Consider the following 26,782-nt stretch of genomic DNA (forward strand, 5'->3'; position numbering starts at 1 on the left):
TTCTAAATTCCATGAAGAAGTAATGTACCTTACATAGAAAAAGAAGAATCAATAATGAGATAATCTTAAATGGAGAGGTGGTAGGAGAGGATGTGGAAGGAAGAATCGCAAAGGCAAGGGGGGTTAACCACCATGAAGGAGAAAGGTTTGATCTCCATTGTATTCATTGTGATAGAAATGGACAAGACACATCTAGATTTAGAATCCCCTGGGAAAGAATCAAGGAAGAATGCAAAGAAGACAAAGGTAAAACACCAGATCCAACAAAAGGTAAAGCACCTAAATTTGCTTATTACATTGTTTCCCATTGCAATAATGGAGTAACTGAATATTTGTTTCATACTTCATTTTCTTCTTGGGAATATGCATGGATTCTTGATACAAGTGCAACCTGCCTTGTGAACTTTCGAAAAGGATTCTTTGAAGACCTCAGTGACAATGTAGATGGAGTAGTGTACTTTGCAGACAAGTCAAGTCTTAAGCCATTTAGACTTGGAACCATCAGGCTCAACTTCATGCAATTCATTATTTTCTTCTACATGATGTACTCTACCTTCCATAAATGTGGAGAAACCTATTGTCCCTTGTTCACTAGCAAAGACAGTCCATTCATACGTTTAATGACAAAGTTGAGATAAGAAAAGCATTAGACAACTTAGTTGTCATGACTGGAATAGAGGAAGAAATGCTACTGAAGCTGCAAGGAATATCTACTCATGCATAGAACTCTACATGCCTCTCATATTGCAATAAAGGTAGATTTCCATCTAGTTAGTTATGGAATGAAATATTTGGACATCTCAACTATGATAGTCGTAGTTTTTTGAAAAAGAAAGGAATTTCTAATTTTCCAACTATTCCAAGGAAACTAAAGCATTGTTATGCTTGTATCCTGCGAAAACATAAGAAACAACTATTTCATGGTTATGCTTCAATAACATGTAAAAATATTTCAATAATTCATTCTAATTTGTGTGGCCCTATGATTATTCCTTCTACAAATGGAAATATATATATGATAAATTTTATTGATGATTACACTGGGATGTAGTGGGTATACTTGTTGAAAAGTAAATCATAAGATTTTGAAATTTTTAGAAATTTTCATGCATGGATTGAAAGTGATGCACAATCTAATATTGGATCAATTTGTACTAATAATGGAAAATAATATACGTCTAATGAATTTGAAAACTATCTTCACCAACATGGGATTCAACATCAAACAATTGTTCCATAAAATCCTCAACAAAATGGTGTAGATGAAAGAATGAATAGGGCTATCTTAAATATGGTTCACTCAATGATGCTTTTCAAAAATGTAAAGATGATGTTTTGGGTTGACGCAACTCTATGTTCAATATATGTCAAAAATAGATGTCCATCTCCAACTCTCATAAATAAGAATGTGGTATGGCCTCATTCCTTTGGTAAGGCATCGCAGGAATTTTAGTTTGACCTGTTATGCCTTGATTCCTAAGGAGCAAAGAAGCAAGTTTGATACAAGGATTCAAAAGTGCATATTATTAGGGTATTCAGATACCACCAAATCATATTCTCTCTATGATGGGGTAAATAAGAAGTTTATATTGTCTAGAGATGTGATTTTTCTTAAATCTTCCAATACAAAAAATATTTTTGAGCAGTAGCTTGATTGTTTTGATAGATTCAAAAATGAAAAAACTTATCATGAATTTGATAATGAGATTCCACATCTTGAAGGGGGAGTCCATATCTTGGATTAATATATGGAATCTTCTTTTGAAGCATTGTCTCCCCCTCGTGAAGTTCTGATCACTTCTTCAAATTAGGAAGACCCTTTGAGTGATATTATTGAGAGGATTGGAAGGATAAATATTGATGCAACCCATCTCAATCAATAAAGAAACTTGGACCATCTTAGAATGGTCCCCCAAAATGGCTCACTAAAACACTTGAAAGTGTTCATCCTAATGAGGCTGGAAAGATAGGAAGTAGAAGTTTCACTAGACAAAACAGAGGTAGATGATTATGATTCAGTTGATGATATGGATGTTTCATATGATTGTGAATTAGATTTGTCTGCTAATTTTGAACCAAATTCCTTTAAATAAGTTTCTTCTCATGATGAATGAAAGAACTAATGCAGAAGGAGTATGATGATCTCATAAAGAATGGAAAATGGAATTTGGTGGAACATCTATATGGAACAAAACTAATTGGTTGTAAGTGGATCTATAAGAATACGTATAAACCATATGGCTCACTTGACAAGCATACAACAAGGCTCTTAGAAAAAGGATTTTCATAGGAAGAAGGTGTCAATTATGAAAATACCTTTTCCCCCACAACAAAATGGGTCACCATTCAGACTCTCTTTGCCTTGGTAGCTTAGAATGGATGGAAATTCCATCGGATAGATGTGAAGGCTACTTTCTTGAATGAATACTTGAAAAAAATGTCTTCATGTCTCAACCAAAAGTCTTTGTTGTGAACGGATAGGAACAAAAAGTATGCAAACTCATCAAATCCTTATATGGCCTAAAACAAGCACCATGAGCCTAGTATGAAAAATTGATTGAACATCTTCTAAAATTAAATTTCAAACACTTTACATGATGATGCAACTATATTTGTCAATAAAGTTAGAAAGAATTGTTGTCTACCTTATGGTATATGTAGATAACCTATTGATAACAATTGACAATGAAAATATATATCCATAAATAAATAGTGGAGGAAAGGATAAGAGATGATATATTTGGGACACCTTCACTACTACTTGGGCATTGGGCACTGAAGTGACCCAACAACCAAGGTATATATTCCTCTCTCAAAATAAGTACCTTGGAGAATTGTTGAACAAGTTTGGCATGGATAAATGCAATCCTTTATCCACTCCATTGGAACAAAATATGAAGCTCACATCTAAAGAAGGAAATGTATTTGAGGATGCAACTATATATAGACAACTTGTGGGAAGTCTTGTGTATCTCACCACTACCAAACCAGATATTTCATTTGTTGTTGGAATCCTTTCCAAGTTTATGCAGAAGCATTGTGAAGGATATTATTCTACTGTAAAAATAATTCTAAAGTACTTGAAAGGAACTCAAGAATTTGGACTCAAATATTCACAGGTGGATGACTTCATATTGATTGGATATTATGTATTAAAATTCGATGGAGATAATGAAAATGGAGAGTCTACTTCAGGATATGTTATGAGTCTTGTATTATTAGTTGTCTCATGGAGGCCACACAAGGAATCAGATCTAGCGAATCCCAGAGTAGAGATAGAATATGTGGAAACTGCAAAAGCAACCATAGAGATTGTGTGGCTTAGGAAAATTCTTGAATACTTGCAGGAGAAAGAAGTGAACTCTACTCCCCTTCTGATTTATAATACTTTTGCAATTAAATTGGTCAAGGATCCAAAATTCCATGATCGAACCAAACATATCAACATAAAGTATCATTTGATTCGATATACCATGTATATGTCAAGACTATTCGCTTATGAAGTTGTTCACAAATGAGTAAATTGTAGACATCTTCCCCAAAGCACTTGGAAGAGAAAAGTTTGAAAGGTTAAAAATGATGCTTGGACTCACAAACACCCCATTAAATTAAGTGGGGAGAATGTTAGACACCTAATCCTCAAGGTTTGAGGATTAGGTGAGCGAATTATAAATATGTAAATAAAGGAAAATAAATAGTTAGAATACGAAGCAACCTTGAAATACGAATTCCCAAAAATCACACCTCTTCATGTTATATATTATTATTTTCATTAATACAAATCAATCAACTTCAAAAATCGTTTTCTTGGACATGATAGATAAAATTCATATTTTGATATAAAATGCATTCCAATTCCAATTAAATCTTAAACTAAACTTATTTTTTTGGAAATTTTCAATTAATATTTATTAAAAATAAATATAAAATATAATAATAACACATACTTATTTCATAATATATTACATCAATTTCATTTATAATATAAATTTAAAAAATTATAATAGTAATCAATTCATTGTACAAGTAAATACATGTCAAATATTATATAAGTGTTTTGGTAAATAAAAGTAAAATATTACATGAGTGTTTTGGTAAGATTTACACAACAATATATTATTAACTAAAATATATATCAAAGTATGAATTATCAATTAAAAATATATTAAAATGGTTATGTATCTAACACATTAAGATTAAAAATAAGTTTTTCTTATTTGATGTTTTACCTAAAAGATATATATGATTCCAAGTTGTGGTTGCACACAAGTTTGTCTAACTCCTTAGCGTGTTGTCTCATTCAAGGCATGGAGGTATTATAAGGACATTTATGGATAAACCAACCCCATTTATATTACGGATTTTTTTCGGTTATGATAAAACCACCACCATGTAACATCATAAGTTTTGATGGTCACAAGGATTTTGTGACTTCTTCGAGTTCGATGATGAAGCATACCTGGATGGAAGACTTAATTTTTTTTTTACTAATTTGTAATCTTGATTATTTTGGTCTATTATATTAGGTTTTTGGAGTAAGGAAGTCCTAATGAGAGTTATGTTGTATCTATTGTGTTTTTTTACATAACTATTATCCCTTTTTATCACTTAAGTTCACTCTTTTTTGTTTCTGCTTATTTTAGTACTCATAACTAAAGCTTACCTTTTGCTATCGTTGATTATTGCAAACTTTTAATAATGAAGAGAACAATAAAAAATAGTTTACTTATATGTAGCAGACCATGTCTAGCTCGTAGTTCCAACCCCACTGCTAAAAACCATCTCTCTCAAAAAACTACCCAACATATTACCTGAGCTCAATCAAATATCATGAGAGCGGTAGAAATACACCATCATTGATATTCCAAGGATAACAAGACCAATGTAGCATCCATGGAATAAGATATCAATCAAAACAGAAGGAACCTCTCCAATTTTCAAGTGGAGATAAAATATACAAAGTGGGTGCCAAACATACAATTTTCTTCGTCAAGAGACACAAAAATCTTCAAGTTCATTGAACTCTTTTGGTTGAACAAGGCCTTTATTATCTAGGTGGTAGAGGAGAGAGGACATCAATAGTGAGTAGTCATGTAGAAACTATAAATTTTGGACAAAATTTTTGAGGTGGTTTACAAGGTAGTCTATGATATAGATACCATTTTTTTAGACCCCATGGCCTGATTAGAGGAAATTTCAGCCTAAAAGTGCTCATGAAATTTTCACATAATTTCTATGTCATAATATGTAAACCAATAAAAATCCTTTAAATTTAAAAAGAGGTACATGTCCTAAATAATTTTAAATGGTTTAATTTGGGTATCTGTGAAATAATTAATTATTAATTTGGGTATAGGTGAGATATTTTATTATTAATTTACGTATTTGTGAATTTTTTATTAATATTATTTACCTACTTTACCCATATGAATAAAAATATCGAAAAAGTTATTAATACAATGTAAATCTTGATATTAGTTAAAAACTTAAATTAAAAACGCTGGCCTATTTAACATTAATAGCGATGCCCCAAAAAAACACCAAAAAAATAGTTAAATACAAAATATTAATAGACAATTAAATATAAAATTTAAATATAGACAATTTTAATTAAATATAAAATAATTAAAAAACATATTTCAAAAGATAAATTACCTCCCGCCAAAAATATAGAATAGATAGTTAAATATAAAATAATTAAATATAAAAAGTTAAAAAATTAAAAAATTAAAAAATTGGAGATAAAATATTTTAAAAATTATTAAATTTTGTGCTAATAAATATTGTGAAACATATATAAAATTAAAGTAATATTAAAAAATTGTTTACATGACATTTTTTATTAATTTCTTTTATTTTTCTTTAGGAGACCATTTTTAAGCTAAAATTTCCTGTAGTGACTAAATGGGTTGGTTGTTTTATGTCTTTTAATAATAGCAATACAAAGAAGCAATATTAGTCTCCTTAGATTTATTCTATATGTTCTCTTTTATGTTTTTAGTCAACTATGTCAAATTATTATAAAATTTTAGTTATTTTGAATTGCTCACTGTATTATTTTATGTGGAACTCAATAACAAACCTATGTCCTTTTTTTGACCCATAGCTTTTTTTATAAAAAATTTGTTTCTACAATTTCTATAATAATATACCTGGATTGCCTTTTTCTTTAAAGTTTATGTATACAATTTTCATATTGATATAATTAGACTAAACAAAATATATATAAAATTTCTTAAAAAATCTAAATATTAAAAATTCTTTCTCCATAGATTATGTTAGTGTCATAAATTGATCAAATCTTCCCTGTAATTTTATAATTTGTATTGGACTATTTTAAAGTAAATCCTATAAATATTATTTTAATTTAAATCCTATAAGTACATGTTTACTTTTTGATTGATTTATATTATATATTCAAATAAAATTTAAAAATCATATGTCAGTATTATAGTTTTCTTATATAGAAAAATGTTTAATGTAATTAATGTTTGATAATCTGTTTCTAGGGTGGGGATGATTATGCTTAATTTCAATAGAAAAATTTAAATTGAGTACACTTGAGGTTAGGTAATTGTGATAGTTTTCTTATATGGAAAAATGTTTAATATACTTAATGTTTGATAATGTGTTTCTAGGGTGGGGAGGGTTATGCTTAATTTCGATAGAAAATTTGAAATTGAGTACACTTAAAGTTAGGTAATTGTGAAAATAGTGCGGTAGAGGCGTATGGAGCAGCTAAAGAAATAAACATCGAAGATTTGGTGGTGGTGCGAGATTCAAAGATTGTTATCTATTACCTTGTTCGTGGATCTTTGCATTGCAAGTTGCAAGTCATTATTCATCAAATGAAATATCTTAAACTATGATTCTCTATGATTAGCTTATTTAATGTGTTGAGAATGAACAATTATGCTATAAATGATCTCACCAATAAAAGTGTAAGCTTGGAAGTAAAAGTCCTAAAATGATATTCCTTTATTGGCAACTATTCCTCAACAATAGGCCTGCTACTTTCTTTCTTATTTTTTTTTTTTGGAGAATTTACACCTCCAAAAACCTTGTGTCCTTTAAGATAGTGCTAATAGATATTGAGAATAAAAACCATAGTGAGTCTCAAAATATTCATTATACTCATTTATTGTAGAAGCAACCATCAAAAATAGATTTTAAATTAATATAATATTCTCATCCAAAAAAAGACAATCTATTTCTAATTAATATATACATAAAACAAAATATAAAATAAAAAAAATTAATTATCATTTATAATTGTTATATATAAAAATAAGAGAAAATTTTGAGTTTTAATTGGGGTGGTTGAGAATATAATTTTTTTTTTTCATTTAAATTTAACCAGCGTAAAAAAACATGTAAACTTAGGGTGATAAAGTTAAAAAAGTAAATAATTGATCAACCCTTATACTTTAAAACAACTCCATCTTTACTAAACCCTTCTACTTTAAAACAACTTCATTTTTACTAAACTCTTCTGCTTTAAAACAACTCCATCTTTACTAAATCATATATTTCATGTTACAAAATTTTAATCAAATCATAATTTCCTTTTAAATTTTTTAATTGAGTAAACCTCACTCAAATAATCACCACTAATTACCCATTATTATTTTAAGAATTAAATTTAAAAAATAAACCGCCCAACTTATGATTAAAACCCTATTAAAATATCATGCAATAATAAATCCAAAACTTCATGATTCGGTCTGCAGCCAGAATCATGGACAGAAACATCTTATTTATTCAAGAAACATTTATTTATTCAAGACCATAATCCAAAATTTCATTGTCTCTGTCTGCAGTGACAATCATCACGTGACACATCTTAAATAAATAAACGACTGTTTGAGTGTGACGTATGATTATGAATAAATCCAAAATTTCGTGAGTGTGTATGCACCGACAATCATCGACACAAAATTCTCCATGGAGATGTTGACGCATTACAAAAATCACTCTGGAGATGTTGACACATTATTCTTCACAATGGACCTGTGAAAGTTGGCTGAGTTTTTCCTAACCCTAATGTGGATATTGGGAATATTTTAGAAATTGATTATAACTATTAATTTTTAAAAAATATTTTAAAATTTGCAATAAAATTAAAAATGGTTAAAAAAATAAGTAACTAATTAATATTATTTTATATATGGTCATGATAATCAATATTCATTAATATTAATAAAGTTTATTAAACTTATTTAAGAGATTAGTTGAGATTTTTTGATATTTTCTTTCCAAAGAAGAAAGAAAATTCTTATTAGATGATCATAGTTCTGGGAATTTATCGAGTCAAAAAGATAAAAATCTTAATATTATATTTTAACACTATATATTTTACAATTTAATGTTATAATTTTAATTCAATATCTAAAATTTATGGGTAGTTTAATTGGTAATTAAAATAATGTGAAATCTGTGAAGACCCAGAGATTCAAGGTTTAAATTTCCCTTGTGATTTGATTTACAGAGAGGACAAATCGTAAAGCCCAAAGATTTACTAATAATTACTTGTGAATTGTTGGGTTTCTCTCAAATCTTTAAAAACTTAAGAGTATTGGAACGTGACAAATTAAATAACTAAAATTTATAATTCTTAACAATCTCAGTAGTAAACAACTCTATTAGATTTGATAAAATTGACCCAAAAAAATACCAAAAAAAATATTTTATTAGTTAATAATACTACACATTTATAATTATAAATAAAAAATATATATTCATAATTTTTTTACAATTTCAACTAAAATAATTAATATTTAACAATATCCAATAATTATTTATTACAATATATTGAATATAATATAAAATCTATAATCTTACTTTTTAATGTTGTTTAATTCTTGAACTTGTTAAATTTATTTATTAATTATTATATTATTAAATACAAAATATCTTTACATTATAATTATAATTAAACCTGTTAAATTTGACAAATTGTCCAGTTTTGAAAGTCCAATCTTAATGTTTAATCATTATTAACTCGGAAAAATTAACCTAAAAAGGCTCAACTGATAAGACTCAATCTTTAGACTCAATTGATAAGACAGAATGTAAAGATCATAGCATGGAACTTTTTCCACTCTGATGCCACCTGGACATCAAGTCAGTCCAGGAGCATTCAATCACAAAGAATATCATTCACATCAAACTAAAAATTCAAAGAAATTGAGCATATCATAAGATCTGTTGCAGAAAGAAAACAAATGGAAATAGGATAAATAATTAAAAGTTAAATTAAAATTTAAATATAAATTATTTTTATTTTTTATTTTGTTCTACAGTAGGAAAAAAGCTTGATAATATTAAAAATCAATAATTATATAAATACATGAGTATAGACTGAGATGGGAGAAAAAACCTAGCTGTACAATCAGATTGGGAATAATGTGAAGCAAAATTGCCTGAAAACCAAAAATACCTAAGTGTACTCGACAAAATGCAGTACATCAAACATAAAAAGCAGTGCTTTTACCAGATTGATTGCATGGATAAAAAAAACCAATGTAATTAAAATAAAATAAATTTTTTTATATATTAATTACCAATGTAATTGGGCCAATGTATATTTATATGGACTTGGTTTTATCTCGGCTCAAAAGTGTTTCTTTTATGTCTTATCTCAGCGGTTTATAAAGGCTTGATCATGTTTCTTTTCAAAATATGGCTCTGCTTATGAGCAGTTTCAGATCTTGCACTTCAGATTTTTGAGACATATTTCTATATCTCGAATGAAGGTACATTTTAACCTTTTTATATTTTTTATATAAATACAATTATGTTTTTCCTATCCTGAAAAATGTAATTGGGCTAATATTATCCTATAAAATTATTAAACCGGTGTAAATTTAAGATTTGAAACCAGCTTAAAAGAGAGGTAGGGAGGGAAAATGTGTACCTGGAACCTGAGGAGAAGATCACGACTGTGGCGGTAGAGAAACCTATTTTTATGAAAGTCTGCACGAGCATTTTCTACAGCTAGGCGTTCCTCAGGCGTGCCCGCATCTGGATCAAATTCCCAGTACTGTCTTCCTGTGTGATCGTCCAAAGTTTCCAACGGCCAGGGGCTCGTCGCGTCACCGCCGATCTTCAGCTTCCACATGATGATGATGAAGAAGAATATTACTGCCCTCCAATTTTCTTCTCTGCAACACAAATATTGATGCAGAGTGACCAGAGATAGTTCAACTCTGTATGCGCCTTCTTCCTCCGTCTATATATACAAATTTGCTTTCACGCCGAAGATTTCACGGGTTGCCATCGCCAAATTATGACAGCGAAGTGATTTATTATTTGCGGTCTTCGTGAAACAACTCGATCTTATCAAAGTCACGAGTACTTTTCATTAAAATAACCAGTGAGAGTACTTCAAAATTTGTTTCGATTTACGTAAAAACCCAGAGTAGTTGAATCACAATCAATTGAAGTAAATTTTTAAATAATTGTGGTAGATGTGAGAGGATCGAATTTTGTGAAAAGAGATTTGATCCTCTGGGTTTTTGATAGATTTATAGTTAAAATGTATTTAGACTAATATATTATCCAATGTTGAATCTAAATTATTTAATTTATTATATGATTAGATTGAAAGACACTCTCCAACCCAATATGGTATATTATGTTATCTAAACATTTTAAAAATAAAAGAAAATCATCTATATATATATATATATATATATATTGAGGCTTGGATGGTTTACCATCCATGAAATGTACTTCGTATTTTCATGCTTTCATTCTAAGTAAGTATAGAGATATATATTTTAAACCAATGTAGATCCATTTATCAAGAGTTGAGAGGGATCAAATCTCTTGAGTGGCAAAGTTTTATTAAAATTTTGCACTCAAATAAGAGGTTTGGACCTTGAGAGATATAATCACTCTCAACACTTGATAGCGCTAGAATAAAAACAGATCTAAGCTGATTTTATATAAGTTAATCTTTCTTATAGCAAAACATATAAGATCAATATTTATAATAATTATGGTACATTATTGATAAAATAAACAAATCTAGGCTAATTTTATATAAGTTAATCTTTTTTATAGCAAAAGATATAAGATTAATATTTATAATAATTATGTTACATCATTGATAAAAATAAGATATTTTATTTAATCACAATAATAATAATAATAGTAGTTTTCTTTTATTAAAATTATTTATTATACATAGTTGTGAAAAAAAAAAGATAAAAGAAAAATATAAATAACATTGAGTTTATCTAATCTCTATTTTATTTTTAATAAGAATTGAAAAATAAGTGACAATAATGCTAATTATGGTCTTACTATCAATTTTGAGATTTATATAATTTTTAAGAAAAATGATTAATTTGTTTTAATATTTTGTTTAAATGATAGAAGAAGTTGGAGGAAACACTTCTTAAATTTTATAATATTTTTATGATTAACTTTCATTTTAAAAAGTTTATATAAAGTTATTTTAGAAAATAAAATTTGCATTTTATTAAAATGTTAAGAAAAAAGGTTAAAGCTTATGTTATATTAAAAGTTATCATTTAAATGTCCACTGGGCATCGAATAAATGGTAATGGGGTGTAATGTTAAGTCACTCTGTCATGTGAAGGTCACTAGTGTGGCCTAGGTTGAGTGTCATCCCCAAGTGATTTTTATGGCTTAGATGCCCATGGGTCATAGTTTCTCAAGCCAAAGGTTAAACCTATAGCCATCTATGGAGGACACAAACAACTACAAAAATAAAAGTTATCATTTGAACAAGGATTACCTAATTACTCTTATATTTATTAGAAATTTCTAAATAATAAAACCATTCTTTTGTGTTGCTTAATTGGCTTTAGGAAAAAATTCTATCTCTTGTTTAGCAATATTTTTTAATAAATAGATTAGAAGAGTTTAAGGAATTTTGATATCTTGTTTAGAAATCAACTTCTAATCAATAAATTAGAAGAGTTTAAAGTTCACTTTGAGTTGAGAATTGTTATGATAAGGTTTAATGACAAAGTTATGTTAAGTTTAGGAACAATAAGTATTGTTTGGAAGAAATCAATTGTAAAATGGAGGTTAAACATTGAAGGTTTTCCTTTGTCCCCTATCACTTACTCGTATTTGCATTTATATCGACAAATTAGAAGTATGTTTGAAAGATCCAGGTCTATACTACTACTTTTAGTGTAATAGGGATCATGTTTTTTCTTTATGGTAATGGTATTTGTCCTATGACAACGTGTTCTTGTGACTTTGAAAAACAATTAAAAATTCGCAAAGAACTTATATAGCATGGACATGCTAATAATTCAAAAAGATCACTTGTCCCTCGTTCACTAGCAAAGACACTCCATTCATACGTTTAATGGTAAAGTTGAGGTAAGAAAAGCATTAGACAACTTAGTTGTCATGACTGGAATAGAGGAAGAAATACTATTGAAGTTGCAAGGAATATCTACTCATGCATAGAAATTTGCATGCCTTTCATATTGCAATAAAGGTAGATTTCCATCTAGTTAGTTATGGAATGAAATATTCGGACATCTCAACTATGATAGTCGTAGTTTTTTGAAAAAGAAAGGAATTTCTGATTTTCCAACTATTCCAAGGGAACTAAAGCATTGTTATGCTTGTATCCTACGAAAGCATAAGAAACAACCATTTCATGGTTATGCTTCAATAACATGTAAAAAGATTGCAATAATTCATTCTGATTTGTGTGGCCCTATGCTTATTCCTTCTACAAATGGAAATATATATATATGATAAATTTTATTGATAATTACACTGGGATGTAGTGGGTATACTTGTTGAAAAGTAAATCATAAGATTTTGAAACTTTTAGAAATTTTCATGCATGGATTGAAAGTGATGCACAATCTAATATTGGATCAATTCGTACTAATAATGGAAAATAATATACTTCTAATGAATTTGAAAACTATCTTCACCAACATGGGATTCAACATCAAACAATTGTTCCATAAAATCCACAACAAAATGGTGTAGATGAAAGAATGAATAGGACTATCTTAAATATGGTTCACTCAATGATGCTTTTCAAAAATGTAAAGATGATGTTTTGGGTTGACACAACTCTATGTTTAATATATGTCAAAAATAGATGTCCATCTCCAGCTCTCATAAATAAGACTCATTATGAAATGTGGTATGGTCTCATTCCTTTAGTAAGGCATCATAGGAATTTTAGTTTGATCTGCTATGCCTTGATTCCTAAGGAGAAAAGAAGCAAGTTTGATACAAGGATAGAAAAGTGCATATTATTAGGGTATTCAGATACCACCAAATCACATTCTCTCTATGATGGGGTAAATAAGAAGGTTATATTGTCTAGAGATGTGATTTTTCTTAAATCTTCCAATACAAAAAATATTTTTGAGCAGTAGCTTGATTGTTTTGATAGATTCAAACATGCAAAAACTTATCATGAATTTAATAATGAGATTCCACATCTTGAAGGGGGAACCCATATCTTGGATTACTATATGGAATCTTCTTTTGAAGCATTGTCTCTCCCTCGTGAAGTTCTGATCACTCCTTCAAATTAGGAAGACCCTTTGAGTGATATTATTGAGAGGATTGGAAGGATAAATATTGATGCAACCCATCTCAATCAATAAAGAAACTTGGACCATCTCAGAATGGTCCCCCAAAATGGCTCACTAAAACACTTGAAAGTGTTCATCCTAATGAGGCTGGAAAGATAGGAACCAAAAGTTTCACTAGACAAAATGGAGGTAGACAATTATGATTCAGTTGATGATATGGATGTTTCATATGATTGTGAATTAGATTTGTTTGCTAATTTTGAACCAACTTCCTTTAAATAAGTTGCTTCTCATGATGAATGGAAAGAAGTAATGCAGAAGGAGTATGATGATCTCATAAAGAATGGAAAATGGAATTTGGTGGAACATCTATTTGGAACAAAACTAATTGGTTGTAAGTCGATCTACAAGAATACGTATAAATCATATGGCTCACTTGACAAGCATAAAGCAAGGCTCTTAGAAAAAGGATTTTCATAGGAAGAAGGTGTCAATTATGAAAATACCTTTTCCCCCACAACAAAATGGGCCACCATTCAGACTCTCTTTTCCTTGGTAGCTAATAATGGATGGAAATTCCATCAGATAGATGTGAAGGCTACTTTCTTGAATGAATACTTGAAAAAAATGTCTTCATGTCTCAACCAAAAGGCTTTGTTGTGAACGGATAGGAACAAAAAGTATGAAAACTCATCAAATCCGTATACGGCCTAAAACAAGCACCATGAGCCTAGTATGAAAAATTGATTGAACATCTTCTAAAATTAAATTTCAAACACTTTACATGATGATGCAACTATATTTGTCAATAAAGTTAGAAAAAATTGTTGTCTACCTTATGGTATATGTAGATAACCTATTGATAACAATTGACAATGAAAAATATATATCCATAAAGAAATAGTTGAGGAAAAAATAAGAGATGATAGATTTGGGACACCTTCACTACTACTTGGGAATTGGGCATTGAAGTGACCCAACATCCAAGGTATATATTCCTCTCTCAAAATAAGTACCTTGGAGAATTGTTGAACAAGTTTGGCATGGATAAATGCAATCCTTTATCCACTCCCTTAAGATCCTCGCCTACATTGATCGCAACAGGCTCCTTATTTTCCCCCTATGAGAACAAGCTTGTCCTTTCTGCCTGCCATCTTTACGCGACAAGATGATCGGATCCAGAGCAGGAACGAAAGCTCACTGAGTGTTTCCAGTAGCGGAACCTCATGGGATGTTTTGGGGGCAAGCAATCAAGCACTCATTTCTCTTCCATTGTGGGCAGGTGGTTGGTTCCTTTATTGAATAATCTCTGTAGGTGGAGGCTCCCATTCCAAGGTTAGGTTGAAACTGGCTCCCTTTGGCCCCACTCCATTGGAACAAAATATGAAGCTCACATCTAAAGAAGGAAATGAATTTGAGGATGCAACTATATATAGACAACTTGTGGGAAGTCTTATGTACCTCACCACTACTAAACTAGATATTTCATTTGTTGTTGGAATCCTTTCCAAGTTTATGCAAAAGCATTGTGAAGGATATTATTCTACTGTAAAAATAATTCTAAAGTACTTGAATGGAACTCAAGACTTTGGACTCAAATATTCACAGGTGGATGAATTCACATTGATTGGATATCATGTCTTAAAATTCGATGGAGATAATGAAATTGGAGAGTCTACTTCAGGATATGTTATGAGTCTTGTATTATTAGTTGTCTCATGGAGGCCACACAAAGAATCAGGTCTAGTGAATTCTAGAGTAGAGATAGAATATGTGGAAACTGCAAAAGAAACCATAGAGATTGTGTGGCTTAGGAAAATTCTTGAATACTTGCAGGAGAAAGAAGTGAACTCTACTCCTCTTCTTATTTATAATACTTTTGCAATTAAATTGGTAAAGGATCCAAAATTCCAAAATCGAACCAAAAATATCAACATAAAGTATCATTCGATTCGATATATCATGTATATGCCAAGACTATTCATCTATGAAATTGTTCACAAATGAGAAAATTGTAGACATCTTCACCAAAGCACTTGGAAAAAAGAAGTTTGAAAGATTAAAAATGATGCTTGGACTCACAAACACCCCATTAAATTAAGTGGGGAGAATGTTAGACACCTAATCCTCAAGGTTTGAGAATTAGGTGAGCGAATTATAAATATGTAAATAAAAGAAAATAAATAGTTAGAATACAAAACAACCTTGAAATATGAATTCCCAAAAATCATACCTCTTCATGTTATATATTATTATTTTCATTAATACAAATCAATCAACTTCAAAAATTATTTTCTTTGACATAATAGATAAAACTCATATTTTGATATAAAATGCATTCCAATTCCAATTAAATCTTATACTGAACTTTTTTTTTTGAAATTTTCAATTAATATTTATTAAAAATAAATATAAAATATAATAATAACACATACTTATTACAATATATTACATCAATTTCATTTATAACATAAATTTAAAAATTTATAATAGTAATAAATTCATTATACAAGTAAATACATGTCAAATATTATATAAGTGTTTTGGTAAGATTTACACAACAATACATTATTAACTAAAATATATATCAAAGTACGAATTATCAATTAAAAATATATTAAAATGGTTATGTATCTAACACATTAATATTAAAAATAAGTTTTTCCTATTTCGTGTTTGACATAAAAGATATATATGATTCCAAGTTGTGACATAAAAGATATATATGATTCCAAGTTGTGATTGAACACAAGTTTGTCTAACTCCTTAGTGTGTTGTCTCATTCAAGGCATGGAGGTAGTATAAGGACATTTATGGATAAACCAACCCCATTTATATTACGGAAATTTTTTGGTTATGATAAAACCACCGCCATGTAACATCATAAGTCCTAATGAGAGTTATGTTGTATCTATTGTGTTCTTTTACATAATTATTATCTTTTTTATCATTTAAGTTCACTCTTTTTTATTTCTCCTCATTTTAGTACTCACAACTAAAGCTTACTCTTTGCTATTTTTTATTATTGAAAACTTTTAATAATGAAGAGAACAATAAAAAATAGTTTACTTACATTCTTTTCTATTTCTCCTCATTTTAGTACTCACAACTAAAGCTTATTCTTTGTTATTTTTTATTATTGAAAACTTTTAATAACGAAGAGAACAATAAAAAATAGTTTACTTTTATGTACTAGACAATTTCCAACTCGTAGTTCCAACCCCATTGTTAAAAACCATCTCTCTCAAAAAACTACCCAACATATCCCCTGAGCTCAATCAAATATCATGAGAGCTGCAAAAATACACCATTATTGATATTCCAAGGATAACAAGATCAAGGTAGCATCCATGGAGTAAGATATCAATCAAAACAAAAGGAAGCTCTCCAATTTTAAAATAGAGATAAAATATACAAAGTGGGTGCCAAACATACAATTTTCTTGGTCTAGAGACACCAAAATCTTCAAGCTCATTGAACTCTTTTGGTTGAACAAGGACTTTATTAAATCTTCAAGCTCATTGAACTCTTTTGGTTGAACAAGGACTTTATTATCTAGGTGGTAGAGGAGAGAGGACATCAATAGTGAGTAGTCATGTAGAAACTATAAATTTTGGACAAAATTTTTGAGGTGGTTTACAAGGTAGTCTATGATATAGATACCATTTTTTTAGACCCCATGGCCCAATTAGAGGAAATTTCAGCCTAAAAGTGCTCATGAAATTTTCACATAATTTCTGTCATAATATGTAAACCAATAAAAATCCTTTAAATTTAAAAATAGGTACATGTCCTAAATAATTTTTAATTGTTTAATCTACATATTATTAATTTACATATTTGTGAATTTTTTTTATTAATGTTATTTACCTACCTTACCCATATGAATTAAAATATCAAAAAAGTTATTAATACAATGTAAATCTTAATATTAGTCAAAAACATAAATTAAAAATGCGGCCCTATTTGACATTAATAGCCATGCCCAAAAAAAACAAAAAAAATAGTTAAATACAAAATATTAATAGACAATTAAATATAAAATTTAAATATAGACAATTTTAGTTAAATAAAAAATAATTAGAAAACATATTTCGAAAAGAAAAAGTGCCTCCCTCCAAAAATATAGAATAGATAGTTAAATATAAAATAATTAAATATAAAAAGTTAAATAATTTAAAAATTAGAGATAAAATATTAAAATTTTTATTAAATTTTGTGCTAATAAATACTGTGAAACATAGATAAAATTAAAGTAATATTAAAAAGTTGTTTACATGACATTTTTTTATTAATTTCTTTTATTTTTCTTTAGGAGACCATTTTTAAGCTAAAATTTCCTTTATACTGACTACATAGGTTGGTTGTTTTATGTCTTTTAATAATAGTGATACAAAGAAGCAATATTAGTCTTCTTAGATTTATTCTATAGCTTCTCTTTTATGCTTTTAGTCAACTATGTCAAATTATTGTAAAATTTTAGTTATTTTGAATTGCTCACTGCATTATTTTATGTGGAACTTAATAATAAACATATGTACTCTTTTTTGACCCATACTTTTATTTTTTAATATTTGTTTTTACAATTTCTATAATAATATAGGTGGATTGCCTTTTTCTTTAAAGTTTATTTATACAATTTTCATATTGATATAATTAGACTAAACAAAATATATATAAAATTAAAAAAAAAAATCTAAATATTAAAAATTCTTTCTCCATAGATTATGTTCTAGTGTCATAAATTGATCAAATCTTCCTTTTAATTTTATAATTTGTATTGACTATTTTAAAGTAAATCCTATTTTAAAGTAAATCCTATAAATACATGTTTACTTTTTGATTGATTTATATTATATATACAAATAAAATTTAAATTACAAATCATATGTCAATATTATAGTTTTCTTATACACAAAAATGTTTAATATAATTAATGTTTGATAATCTGTTTTAGGGTGGGGAGGGTTATGCTTAATTTCAATAGAAAAATTGAAATTGAGTATATTTGAGGTTAGGTAATTGTGATAGTTTTCTTATATGGAAAAATGTTTAATATAATTAATGTTTGATAATTTGTTTCTAGGGTGGGGAGGGTTATGTTTAATTTCAATAGAAAAATTGAAATTGAGTACACTTGAGGTTAGGTAATTGTGAAAATAGTACGGGAGAGGCGTATGGAGCAGCTAAAGAAATAAACATCCAAGATTTGGTAGTGGTGTGAGATTCAAAGCTTGTTATCTATTACCTTGTTCGTGGATCTTTGCATTGCAAGTTGCAAGTGGTTATTGATCGAATGAAATATCTTAAATTATGATTCTCTACTATTAGCTTATTTAATGTGTTGAGAATGAACAATTCTGCTATAATGATCTCACCAATAAAAGTGTAAGCTTGGAAGTAGAAGTCCTAAAATGATATTACTTTCTTAACAACTATTCCTTAACAATAGCCCTGCTACTTTCTTTTTTTTTGGAGAATTTACATCTCCAAAAACCTTGTGTCCTTTAAGATAGTGCTAATAAAGACCATGGTGAGTCTCAAATATTCATTATAGTCATTTATTGTAGAAGCAACCATCCAAGAGTAGATTTTAAATTAATATAATATTCTCATCCAAAAAAGATAATCTATTTCTAATTAATATATACGTAAAACAAAATATAAAATAAAAAAAATTAATTATCATTTATAATTGTTATATATAAAAATGAGAGAAATTTTGAATTTTAATTGGGGTGGTTGAGAATACATATATTTTTTTCATTTAAATTTAACAAACTTAAAAAAAAAACATGTAAACTTATTGTGATAAAGTTTAAAAAGTAAATAATTGATTAACCTTTCTACTTTAAAACAACTCTATCTTTACTAAACCTTTCTACTTTAAAACAACTCCATCTTTACTAAACCTTTCTGCTTTAAAACAACTCCATCTCCATCTTTACTAAATCATATATTTCATGTTAGAAAATTTTAATCAAATCATAATTTCCTTTTAAATTTTTTAATTGAGTAAACCTCACTCAAATAATCACCACTAATTACCCATTATTATTTTAAGAATTAAATTTAAAAAATAAACCACCCAACTTATGATTAAAACCCTATTGAAATATCATGCAATAATAAATCCAAAACTTCATGATTCTGTGTGCAGCCAGAATCATGGACAGAAACATCTTGAATAAATAAATCATCCCCACTTATGATTATGAATAAATCCAAAATTTCATGAGTGTGTATGCACCGACAATCATCGACACAAAAGTCTCGATGGAGATGTTGACACATTATTCTTCATAATGGACCTGTGAAAGTTGGCTGAGTTTTTCCTTTAAAATAATAAAGAAATGAAATAATAAAAATAACCATAATGTAGATATTTGGAATTTTTTTGAAATTGATTATATCTATTAATTTTTTAAAAATATTTTAAAATCTGTAATAAAATTAAAAATGGCTAAAAAAAAAATAAGTAACGAATTAATATTATTTTATTTATGAAGTATAAATATATATGGTCATGATAATTAATAGTCATTAATATTAATAAAGTTTATTGAACTTTATTTAAGAGATTAGTTAAGATTTTTTTGATGTTTTTTTTTCAAAAGAAGAAAGAAAATTCTTTTTAGATCACCATAGTTTTGGAAACTTATCGAGTCAAAAAGATTTATAATGTGACAAAAATTTTGAAACGTTTAGAGAATTGAGTATATTTTGAAAATTATAATTTTTTTTTTTTTTTAACAGAAATTGATAGTGGATATATTACATACTTGGCCTTAATGCCAAAAAGCACACCATATATTTTACAATTTAATTTTCTAATTTTAATTCAATATCTAAAATTTATGGGTAGTTTAATTGGTAATTAAAATAATGTGAAATCTATGAAGACCCAAAGATTCAAGGTTTAAATTTCCGTTGTGATTTGATTTATAGAAAGGACAAACAATAGAGCCCAAAGATTTACTAATAATTACTTGTGAATTGTTGGGTTTCTCTCAAACACATTTTTTTTAATGTATTATTATCTTAAAAACTTAATGATATTTGAACTTTGACAAATTAAATAACTAAAATTTATAATTCTTAAAAATCTCATTCATAAACAACTTTATTAGATTTTGTAAAATTAACCCAAAAAATTCAATTTATTGGTTAATAAAACTACACTTATATAATTATAAATAAAAAAATATATATATTCATGATTATTTTTACAATTTCAACTAAAATAATTAATATTTAACAATATCCAATAATTATAACAATATAATGAATATTATATAAAATCTATAATCTGACTTTTCAATATTGCTTGATTTTTAAACTTGTTAAATTCATTTAATAATTATTATATAATTAAATAAAAAGTATCTTTAGATTATAATTATAATGTAAAATTATTAAACTTAATTCTTAAATAAATTTTTTAACTAACTTACCAATAGATAATTTTTACTAATTAATTTACCAAGAGCAATGATGCATCAATGTTATTTATTCTTGCAGATCGATTGATTTCTCACCTTGTCTCAAAGATGAACCACATTAGTTGATTCAAAACGCCAACCAAATCCTAACAATGATTAATCCAAAAAACTTATATCTACATTATAAATCACAAAAATTTTAAATCTAACATTATTAAACCTGTTAAATTTGACAAATTATCAAATTTTGAAATTCTAATCTTAATATTTAATCATTATTAAATTTTCCAAATTAATAAAAATTAACCTAAAAAGCTCTATTGATCTTAACACTCAATTGATAAGACAGAATGGAAAGATCATAGCATGGACTCTGATCCTACCTGTACATCCAGTCAGTCCATGAGCATTCAATCACAAAGAATATCGTTCACATCAAACTAAAAAGTAAAAATTCAAAGAAATTGTGCATGTCACGGGATTTGTTCCTCAATGAAAACAAATACTTAGGTTAAGATAGATATTAATATTAATATTAAATTATATTATGATGGAAAATAAAATTTTTTTATATTAATTACGAATGTAATTGGGTTAATATTATATTATAATATAATATTAGTTCAATATTAATTTTTCTAGTTTTTTACAATGTCAAAATTATAGTGAGCTCTGAGTCAAAATTATAGTGAGCTCGGAGGCTTCTCTCCAAGCTTTTTGAGCATAAGAATAAAATCTTAAATCAAAATAGATAATTTGTTTATTTAGGTCCGATAAACCATTATTTGGTCTCAGCGGATGTTAACCATCATCATCATCATAAAATTATTAAACTGGTTTAAATTTAAAATTTGAAACCAACTTAAAAGAAAAGCAGGGAGAGAAAATGTGTACCTGGAACCTGAGGAGAAGATCACGACTGTGGCGGTAGAGAAATCTATTTTTATGAAAGTCTGCACGAGCATTTTCTACAGCTACGCGTTCCTCAGGCGTGCCCGCATCTGGATCAAATTCCCAGTACTGTCTTCCTGTGTGATCGTTCAAAGTTTCCAACGGCCAGGGGCTCGTGGCGTCCCCGCCGATCTTCAGCTTCCACATGATGATGATGCTGAATATTACTGCCCTCCAATTTTCTTCTCTGCAACACAATTATTAATGCAGAGTGACCAGAGATAGTTCAACTCTATATGCGCCTTCTTCCTCCGTCTATATATACAAATTTGCTTTCACGCCGAAAATTTCACGGGTTGCCAGCGCCAAATTATGACAGCGAAATGATATATTATTTGCGGTCTTCGTGAAACAGCTCGATCTTATTAAAGTCACAAGTACTTTTCATTAAAATAACCAGTGGGAGTAGTTCAAATTTGTTTGGATTTACCAAAAAATCCAAAGAGGTTAAATCACAATCAAAATCAATCAATATAAGTTAAATCACAATCAAAATCCAAAGAAGTTAAATCACAATCAAAATCAATCAATATATAATTGAAATAAATTTTTAAATAATTATATTAAGAGGTGTTTTCCAATTCAGTATTATAATGTTTTATCTAGTCTTATTTTCTAACATTTTAATTTCATTAAATTATATAAAAAAGAAAAATAATAAATAATTATAATTAATTATTAAACCATCTTAGATCTATCTTAACTGTAGGTTTACCTAAAGTGTGGATAGGGATCAAATCTTTTGAGATGCAAAGCTTTAAAAACTTGTTTTAAAGTGAAAAGAGATTTGATCCTCTGAGTTTTTTGTAAATCTATAGTTCAAATGTATTTAGACTAATATATTATCCAATATTGAATCTAAATCATCTATTATATGATTGGGTTGAAAGACACTCTCCAACCCAATATGATATATTATGTTATCTAAACATTTTAAAAATAAAAGAAAATCATATATATACCCTTAAAGTGAGGCTTGGATGGTTTACCATCCATGAAATGTACTCCCTATTTTTATGCTTTCATTTTAAGTAAGTATATATATATTTTTAAACCAATGTAGATCTATTTATAAAAATAGATCTAAGCTAATTTTATATAAGTTAATCTTTCTTATAGAAAAACATACAAGATCAATATTTATAATAATTATGTTACCTCATTGATAAAATAAGATATTTTATTTAATAATAATAATAATAGTTGTCTTTTATTAAAATTATTTATTATACATAGTTGTGAAGAAAAAAAATAAAACTAAAATATAAATAACATTGTAAATAATTGAGTTTATCTAATCTCGATTTTTTATTTATAAGAATTAAAAAATAAATGACAATAATGCTAATTATAGTCGTAATATCAATTTTGAGATTTATATAATTTTTAGGAAAAATGATAAAAACTATTAATTTGTTTTAATATTTTATTTAAATGATAGAAGAAGTTCGAGGAAACACTTCTTAAATTTTATGATAATTTTATGATTAACTTTCATCTAAAAAAGTTTATACAAAGTTATTTTAGAAAATAAAATTTGCATTTTATTAAAATGTTAAGAAAAAAGGTTAAAGCTTATGTTATATTAAAAGTTATCATTTAAATGTTCACTGGGCATAGAATAAATGGTAATGGGGTGTAATGTTAAGTCACTCCTTGATGTGAAGGTCACTACTGTGGCCCACGTCGAGTGCCATCCCGAAGTGATTTTTACAGCTTAGATGCCTATGGGTCATAGTTTCTCAAGCCAAAGGTTAAGCCTATAGTCATCTCTGGAGGACACAAACAACTACAAAAATAAAAATTATCATTTGAACAAGGATTACCTAATTACTCTTATATTTATTAGAAATGTCTAAATAATAAAACCATTCTTTTGTGTTGCTTAATTGGCTTTAGGAAAAATTTCTATATCTTGTTTAGCAATATTTTTTAATAAATAGATTAGAAGAGTTTAAGGAATTTTGATATCTTGTTTAGAAATCAACTTCTAATCAATAAATTAGAAGAGTTTAAAGTTCATTTTGAGTTGAGAATTGTTATGATAAGGTTTAATGACAAAGTTATGTTAAGTTTAGGAACAATAAGTTTTGTTTGGAAGAAATCAATTGTAAAATGGAGGTTAAACATTGAAGGTTGTTCCTTATCCCCTATCACTTACTCGTAGTTGCATTTATATTGACAACTTAGAAGTATGTTTGAAAGATCCAGGTCTATACTACTACTTTTAGTGTAATAGGGATCATGTTTTTTCTTTATGGTAATAGTATTTGTTCTATGACAATGTGTTCTTGTGACTTTGAAAAACAATTAAAAATTCACAAAGAACTTATATAGCATGGACATGTTAATAATTCAAAAAGATCACTTATACTAATTTAATATATAACAATATAATCTAGAGAAAGATCATTTGTACAAATACTTTGGAGTTAACCTTATCACAAGCTTAAATCAAACTATAGCATTGAAAACATGATTAATGGAGAATAGAAAACTTATTTTGATTTTGAAAAGAATTGTAAATGAACATATTTTTGGTTTTGGGAACATAACAAATTCTTCTTTAAGGCTCTCATCACTATGGTTATTTTATGTGGATATTTAGAGAATCTTAGACGAAGATTGAGCAAATCCAATTTTTTTGTAATTTATAATCATAAAATGAAACTAATACACTTTTTTCGATCTTCTACATAAAAATGGGTTTTTACTTAAGAACAATATGTAGTATGATTTAGTACTTAATGTAAAATCTAGTGAATGCAAGTATTTTGAAGGAACTCCTTGTGTGATGGTCACCTATTTGAAACTGGAAGGTAATTCCATACTTTGCATTAGCAAAAATAAAAATAAAAAATATATAAACTAAAAGATATCTAACAAAAAAGACAAATTTATTACCATCTTTTCAAACTCCAGATAAAATCACATATAATTTAAGAGGCGTTGGGCATGATGATGCTAATTTTAAATAAGCGATTGGAAAATAAAGAAGGACGCCACTTTACATAAAATTGTTATAATTAAAAATACTATTACATTTAAATTTAAGGAAAAAAATAGTGTAATAAAGAAATAAAACATAAGGAAAAATGAAGTTATCGTAAAAAGATTCTTAAACTATTTTAAAAGCTTAAAATCACTTTTATGAAAACTTAAAAAGTGTATAGTTAGTTTAAATAAAAATAAAAATATTTAGAATGCATTTTATAAGCTTTTTAAGGAAAGAGGTTATGTATAAATCTTAAAACATTATGGGAAGACAAAGTAAGTCATCTTTGTGATATTAAGAATAAATAAAATATATCATTTATGTGATACTAAGAAGGAGAAGGATTTAAAAGCTTTCTCTTAAAATGGCTTGCAAAAATAGGTATTATATTTTTAGAATATATCATCTTTTTGATATTAAAAAAAAACAAAATATATCATCTATGTGATACTAAAAAGGAGGATTTAAAAACTTTCTTAAAATGGCTAGCAAAAACACATATTACATTTTATTTCAAAATATTTGTAAAACTTATTATAATTAAAATTATAGAGATTTAAGAAAGCTCTTTTCAATCTTTCAAAGCATATAAATAAAATATTAAATTACATATTAATATTTCTTTGTAACATTAATGATCTTCATAATATAGTACTTTATCATAATTTTGAAAGTTGACACATTTTTTATTAAAAAAAAAAGAGACAATTAATTCCAAAATTAATATATAAAAAAATAATAATTACTATTATCAATTTCATTTTAACATTAATATATTATTATCAATTTCATTTTAACATTAATATATTATTATATTTAAGATATTAATTTTCCTTTTAATTACTTTTCCAAAAAATTCATCCCTTAAATTTTTTTTTTTTTCTTCCTCACCAAATCTATGAGACCATGAAGGGTCTCATCAAAACTTGACCAATGCGAACTTTGAAGCGACCTCTGCGATTTACGGGATTTTCGGGGCCCACCAACATTGACAATTCTCACATTTTGAGAAATTCCGTGGAAGCGTGGTGTTTAACGTTTAGCGCATTCGCGTTTTAGTCCACTAACAAATGCGAAGCACGGACTCCATGCTCCGGCTTGGTTTCAGTGTGAAAGTAAAAATTTTAATTAGAAGGCAAAGATGGCTTCTGAATATTATATAAATCTGTTGAATAAATGTTTTAGTTCCACGTCAAAGTAATATTTTTAATTATAATGCATATCATTATCATTAAATAGATTTATTAATTTTTATTATTTTGACCTTTTAAATCAAAGTAAGATTTTTAATTGTAAGGCACATCATTATAATTATATAGATTTGTTAATTTTTTCATTTTTTTTATTTAAACTTTTTAAATCAAAATAATATTTTTAATTATAAGACACATCATTGTTAATTTTTATTATTTTTACCTTTTAAATCAAAGAATATGAATATCAAATTAGGGTTTTCTTGGTTGATAGTTTTAAAATACATAAAGTTTAAGTGACTGCAGTTTTCGTTGAAATTGGATGATATAATTTGTCATAAGATTGTAACTTGTTTTGAATAATATGATTCACTGTGACAATGTACTTTTTGGTTGTTTAAATTGAAAGCTTTTGGAATAGGGGAATTATAAATTTAGAACATTCTGATGTTGATTATACAAATAATATATTTTAAACTTTTACTTCTAATAAATTTTTCCCCAAACAAACTAAAACTTGGAAATATTTAGATTATAATATTAAAATATTATTAAAATCAAGATATTATTAAAATCAAAATTAAAAAATAAATTATGCTATTAAAATATATTAAAATCAGTTTTTAATTTATATATTAAATATTT

At 27.3% G+C, this 26,782-nt stretch overlaps 1 protein-coding gene across 3 annotated transcripts in view; it reads right to left on the reverse strand.

Annotated features, from left to right (window-relative positions):
- Window positions 1-22,206, reverse strand: part of LOC149229834 (cycloartenol synthase-like) — a 403,955-nt gene extending 381,749 nt beyond the window's left edge. The window contains exon 1 of one of the 3 annotated variants that reach the window (XM_089378753.1): window positions 21,893-22,206. In XM_089378753.1, coding sequence (XP_089234879.1) covers window positions 21,893-22,096 — 204 coding nt within the window. In that variant the 5' untranslated portion in view covers window positions 22,097-22,206. Of the gene's footprint in view, window positions 1-9,916; window positions 10,141-21,892 lie in introns of those variants that run through there. The other 2 variants (XM_089378752.1, XM_089378754.1) reach the window with 2 other exon arrangements.
- Window positions 22,207-26,782: the final 4,576 nt, after the last annotated feature.

This window comes from Pinus tabuliformis, chromosome J (assembly GCF_031772625.1).
Source record: "Pinus tabuliformis cultivar Carrire ecotype Pingquan chromosome J, CPIR1, whole genome shotgun sequence".
Classification (NCBI taxonomy): domain Eukaryota; kingdom Viridiplantae; phylum Streptophyta; class Pinopsida; order Pinales; family Pinaceae; genus Pinus; species Pinus tabuliformis.